The sequence below is a fragment of the Nanorana parkeri genome, unplaced genomic scaffold (assembly GCF_000935625.1).
Source record: "Nanorana parkeri isolate BGI_ZX_2015 unplaced genomic scaffold, ASM93562v1 scaffold277, whole genome shotgun sequence".
Classification (NCBI taxonomy): Eukaryota; Metazoa; Chordata; class Amphibia; order Anura; family Dicroglossidae; genus Nanorana; species Nanorana parkeri.
In genome coordinates, this window is record NW_017306545.1 from 205,925 (window position 1) to 211,953 (window position 6,029).

The 6,029-nt window shown below is 40.3% G+C and overlaps 1 protein-coding gene across 1 annotated transcript; it reads left to right on the forward strand.

Annotated features, from left to right (window-relative positions):
- The first annotated feature begins 1,184 nt into the window (after window positions 1-1,184).
- On the forward strand, window positions 1,185-5,555 carry S100Z (S100 calcium binding protein Z). Its single transcript, XM_018557279.1, has 3 exons — window positions 1,185-1,195; window positions 1,447-1,602; window positions 5,397-5,555. The coding sequence occupies exons 2-3, from the start codon at window positions 1,462-1,464 to the stop codon at window positions 5,553-5,555; spliced, it is 300 nt and encodes a 99-aa protein (XP_018412781.1). The 5' UTR covers window positions 1,185-1,195; window positions 1,447-1,461.
- The last annotated feature ends 474 nt before the right edge of the window (window positions 5,556-6,029 follow it).

Genomic DNA, 6,029 nt, shown 5'->3' on the forward strand with positions numbered 1-6,029 from the left:
TTGTAATGTTAAGGATGGGGGTGTGCAAAGTTTTGTTTACTTGAATTAACTCTGTCTGTACTGTGCTGACTACATTTGAACACTGTGGGGGTAAATCATAAAAACTGGAGCAAACAGAGTCTGAAGCAGCTGCTCATAGTAACCAATCAGCTTCTCTCTTCAGTTTGCTTAGTTAAGCTTTGGAAATGAAACAAAGAAGCTGGTTACTATTGGCAACTGCTCCATATTCTGTCTGCTCCAGTTTTTATGATTACCCACCACATGTCTGACTATCATATAGAACAGCACTTACTATATATATAGCTTAGCACATAAAGATCAGCTTTGGCCCCACTAAATAAAAGTTCAGTTTTTATTAATTCCCCTGGCTGTCCTAACAAAGGGTTAAAGACTTAGATGCATTGTATGTTAAAGTGAAGAAGCTCAGTCTGTCCCTCTACTTTTACTTTCAAATTGCTCAGACTAGCCTGGAATCTGCACAAAGGCCTTCACCAAAGAGACATCTAAAAGGTAAGAAATATTTATGTATTTTGTTATGCTGTGTGGATGAGAACACGTAACAAGCATATAGTGGGGTTTTCTCAAATTTGACTGCAAAAGTGGAACAATTTTTTTACAGTAAAAGCCATTTCATACACTGGAATTCCTATGACATTCTTATCACAGAAGGCACCCCATTTTGTGCTTAATCACAATTCTATATTTCCAGTAAAATGTTAGATTTAAACAATGTTGGATTTTCACCTGATGGTAAATGAAATGTTATTTTTGCAGTGTCCCTCTACCCACAATGCATGTCTTCTCCCTAAAGGGAAACACTATCATTTACAGTGTGCAGCAGCAACATATTCCCTTCTTCCTGAGGTTTATTTCTGGACATTTTCCTCTGCCCTAGCATCTTAGCAACTAATTGCCTTCATTTCCTACCTGCTTTAATGAACAGATGTGTAGAGGTGGCGGGGCTCCTCCCTCCTAGGTGCTACAGGCGGTCACAGGTATGCACAATACAGAGACATTTGAAGGAAGAAAAGCCACCTGTCGCTAAGGATGACGCAGGATGCTCACCTGTCTTCATTGGTGCCGAAGCAGGTTTTGCATTTTGGGAATACATGTGCAATGCTGGGACATTTTGTATAAATAACCCGGCTGCTGAGCTGTCTTCATAGTTTACCTGGCTCTGTTTGTGGATACTCAGGTAGGAGGCTGATTATACTTACCATCAATTCTTTCCACTAGCACCTCCGGGCTTGAACTTACTTGCCCACTTCCTTGCAGAAGCAACTGTGCTCTAGCATTCTGGAGTAATGTGTTTTTATTTATTTAAGAGTGGTTATTGCTTTGAGACTAATATTATTTTTTATTCTTTAATGTTATTGAAAATATTTCATATTTATGGACAACAAAAAAGAATATCACACATTAATATTTTTCATTACGCCCTTTTAGACATTCATCGCGACAATGCCTACCCAGTTGGAAGGTGCCATGGATACCATGATCCGAATCTTTCACCATTACTCAGGCAAAGAGGGCGACAAGTACAAGCTGAACAAAGGGGAACTGAAGCAGCTCCTGCAGAGTGAACTGACTGACTTCCTTGGTGTAAGTAAAATTCTAATTTTTTGAATCATTCAAGTGAAAAGGAAAATGGAATTGAGGGAGATAACATGATGGTTAACAAAAATGGAATTAACTTACCTTGTGACCTTGACAGCTTTACTGATAACAGGCAAAGATTGTTGGATATCAGATCTTCACTGATAGATGGAAACTGCACTGCCTTTTACTTCATCAATGTATTTACGAAAAATGAAAATGTCAGAGAAATGGCCATATGCCCCAGTCACAATGTTGACATGAAGTTAGATTACTCAATAAGTGTCTTTCGCTAGCCACATAAAGGAATATGAGGTCACCTGCAAAACCCATTTAGATTAAAAAAAGACCAAATAAGTTTGTAGCAAAGCTGATAGCAACAAATGTAAACCAATTTGTTAAAGAAGCTTTTTTTCCCATAACCTGCTCTCTGGAAGTGACCTAACATCACCAAAATATCAATTTTAAGTATTGAAAGTAAATATTTATATTAATAAATAAAATATTAAATAAAAACATCATTTTATTAATAATCCCACTGTATTGGGATTAAATATAGAAGCTGCCACTGAGCTTTAGATAGGCAGAATGCTGCAAATCACAGCTCAGCAACAGTTGGAAATCCACTATATGCATTTGATTTCTCATGGTTTGACTGTTATATTGTATGTATTTTATACCAGCCTTTCTCAACCAGGGGTGCCTTTAGGCTTCCTCATGGTAGGACTCTGATGTGAATGGGGAATTCCAATATGAAGGGGGGGCTTCTGATATAAAGGGGGGCTTCTGATGTGAAAGAGGGGCTTTGGATGTGAAGGGGGGCTCCTGATGTGAAGGGCTAACTCTGATGTAAAAGGAGGGGGCTTTTAATGTGAAGGATGCTCCTGATGTAACGGGGGACTCTGATGTAAAAGGAAGCATTGTGATGTTAAAGGGGGATCCTGAAGGGAAGACTTTGATGCAAAGAATGGAACCCCACTTTTTCATGTGTTTTTGCATGGAGTCCCCCCACCTTGTTATATTATGCCACCATCGGGTATCACAGATTGCATGTGTTGTATGTTGTCCTAGGTGGTTAATCCTAACTAGACAGACTTTGCATAGCACTGTTTGTTTTCATTTGCACTGCCGTCACTTCATAAGACGCTGCCACCACATTCAAATTTATTCCACGACTTTAAAGAATAAAACATTAACTGCTTCCACTCCATTAAAATGCTATACAGAGATCAATCTCATCTATACCTTGCCATTGTATAAGGCTTTAAACAATGCAGTACAAAGAGCAATGACATTGTGTGGGTGCAGTAACAAATAACCCACAGTTAATCAATTGGATTTCAGTTTACTGACATGAGATAAAGGAAATTAATTATAATTACTTGCTATGGGTTACAGCAATAGGTACATTGTGTGTTGCCTTATTGAATGAGCTTGTATGTATATGGCTTGTATATGGCCTGGGTATATTTTGATATTAAGCATTTTTTCCACTTTTCTAGAAAGGTGTATATTTAGAAAGGTGAAGAATTCTACTGACAGTCATATTCATCACCTTACATATGTAAGAGCCACAGCTGCTTCGGAGCCTCTTGGGAATCCAAGCTGACAATGATATTTCCTTGCAGCGATGATTCTCTGGTGCTTGAGACTCTGACCTCATTGATGGTCAAGTGACCTCATTGCAACACACTAGCCCAGAGGGCAGTCAGCTAACTACACTATCCACTATCCCTTGCTTGTAACGTTCTGGTTCCATTTAACTAAACAATAGAACAATAGCACAGCTATCAATTTCGAAATAGAACTTTTCCATTACTCGCTGCGCATGGCTCATGTTTTTTCTCTCGACATAACACTTATGAGTCATTCCCACTAGCTGCTCATATTTTATAATGCATTGACGTGAATTGATTGGGACCACAAATTAATTGGCTTTTGAATTTATTTTGAATTTGACACAGAAAGAAAATACAGCAAGGAGAGCAGGTTGATATAATAATACATAGATTCAGTCGGCTTTGCTTTAGATCTGGAATTAGACGCGTTTTCATGTGTCTTGTTTTTTTGACGTAGCAGCCTAGTACAGGGATGTAGATTCATACAGGGCGTGCATTGCTGCAATGATTCCCCAGTGCTCATAGTAGAAAAAAACATCCGTAAGGCAAGGATTCACAATGGGATTAGAATTCTAGAATGGGAGCTAGAGTAGCATTTTAATTGCTTTCATACGAGGCATATAGAAAATCTCCGGCAAAACTTTTATGAAACCTTGGAGTGGGGCTACCCCCACACTACTAGGGTTAACTGCTCATTTTAATCTAGGTGCTAAAATAACAATGTTATACTCACACGAACCTCGGAGCCGGCCAGCTTTCACAGCGTGGGTCTAAAAGCAAGCCAGCTTCAAGGTAAGTATAATTTTTCACTTTAGCACCTAGATGAAAACAAGCAGTTAATCCTTGCAGTGCGGGGTAGCCCCACTGCAAGGATTTAATAAAGTTTTGCCCGAAGTTCTTCTTTAAGAAAAAAAACATTCTCACATAGGGAGGGTAGGGGGTTAGCTAAAGCTGACCATACAGTATAAGAATTTGGGCCGATTCTCACAATTTGGCTGACTTTTGAACCATGGGTGGCCTGCCGAACCACTTGGCTCAACAATCATTGTTTGGCTATTCTGAAACCCCAGAGAGCAAATTTGTAGTGATTTAATAGTAAATACAGAAATTCCCTCCCCACACTGCTCCATCGCCCCACTGGGCAGTCCCACGGTACCATCTGCAGGTCCAAAGTTTACTCTGGGCCCCATCAGCTTCCATAAGCCAGCAGAAATGCTCCTCTTAGAGGAAGACAGCCTATGGGGGGTTTCTGTCCACTTGCTTGCTTTCAATAAAGTTGTGGAAGCATTACGGACTAGCGGAGTGAAAATTCATATTGTTTTTTTCTACTGATTGACTCATTATTGACTCCCATAGGTTACTTTGCAAATGTGTTAAGTATGACCAAGTACACTGACTAAGTGCTGACAGTTTTTTCATAGCAAGGCCTGTAAACTGCAATATGTGCATAAAGGAGGGAAGGCAACCTTGCACTGGAATGCTAATACTGGCAATACATTGGAGCTTACAATCTAGGGCCCCCGATGGTCATCACATCATCAAAACAATGCAAAATGCAGTAATGTGGACCTGTGTTCTATCATATGCAAGATAGGCTCTAAAATTTAAAGCAGAACTTCGGGGAAATTTTTTCTTAACCCTTGCAGTGGGCCTACCCCCGAACTTTAAGGGTAAGTGCTCATTTTTGTCTAGGTTCAAAAATAACAAAGTGAAATTCACCTGATCCTCTGAGCCAGATTGCTCTTAGACTGGTCCATTCCAGCTTCCCTCCCCCTTCTCTGCAGCGGTCTTAGGTCCCTGAGACATCATGTTCTATATACACTGTGTACAGGAGGTGAGGACGCAGAGGGACATACCATTGCTGCAGCAGAGGTGAAAAGAGGCAGAAGGGATCGGTCTATGAGCGCCGGAGATCGGGTGGGTCTAACTTTATTATTTTTTAACTTTAAAAAATGGGCACTTAACCCTTTTAGTTTGGGGGTAGCCCCACTTCAAGGGTTAATTTTTTTTAAAGAATCCCAGGGATTCTACTTTATATTTCCCTCCACATGATTGGATGCTTGTTCTCACTTCATTTTACCCCAGTGTCACACTTCATTATGTCCAGATTCAATTTTCTACAACCAGATTACACACAAACACTTTTTTTTTGCCGTTTTAATCTTCCATTTCACTTTGCAGTGCCAAAAGGATCCCCAGCTGGTTGACAAGATCATGAATGACCTGGACTCCAATAAGGATAATGAAGTTGACTTCAATGAATTTGTGGTGCTGGTGGCAGCTCTGACTGTTGCCTGCAATGACTTCTTTGAGGAGCAGCTACGGAAGAAGGGGAAGTAGATGTTATTCAGGAGATACTGTGATGAATCCCGCAGACAGCGATTGTCAGAGTGTAACACCGAAGAGTATCAATGTTATAAAAAAATGTTGTACCATGCCACTAATTCTTCAACAATAAAAACATTAAATAAGAATGTGATTATCTTTGCAGTTAATTAAAATATAATGCATAATTAAAGAAGAACTCCAGGCAAAACTTGTATTAACCCTTGCAGTGGGGCTACTCCCGCACTGCCAGGATTAACTGCTTGTTGTCATCTAGGTGCTAAAAAAAAAAGGGTTATATTTACCCAATTCCCCCGAGCTGGCTTGCTCTAAGAGCGGTCCTTTTCGGCCTTGCTACCCCTCTGCTGCAGCAGCCTTAGGTACTTGAGTCGTCACGTCTTATACACAGTGTATAGGACGCGAGGACGCCGAGTGACATTCCATCACTACTGTATAGGAGGAGAGAGGCTGGAGGGAGTACTGTGACAG

Excerpts from the sequence above, each read along its gene's own strand:
- S100Z (XM_018557279.1), top strand. The coding sequence starts at position 1,462 with ATGCCTACCCAGTTGGAAGGTGCCATGGATACCATGATCCGAATCTTT. Across the intron at positions 1,603-5,396 it reads AACTGACTGACTTCCTTGGT|TGCCAAAAGGATCCCCAGCT; the intron begins GTAAGTAAAATT and ends TTCACTTTGCAG.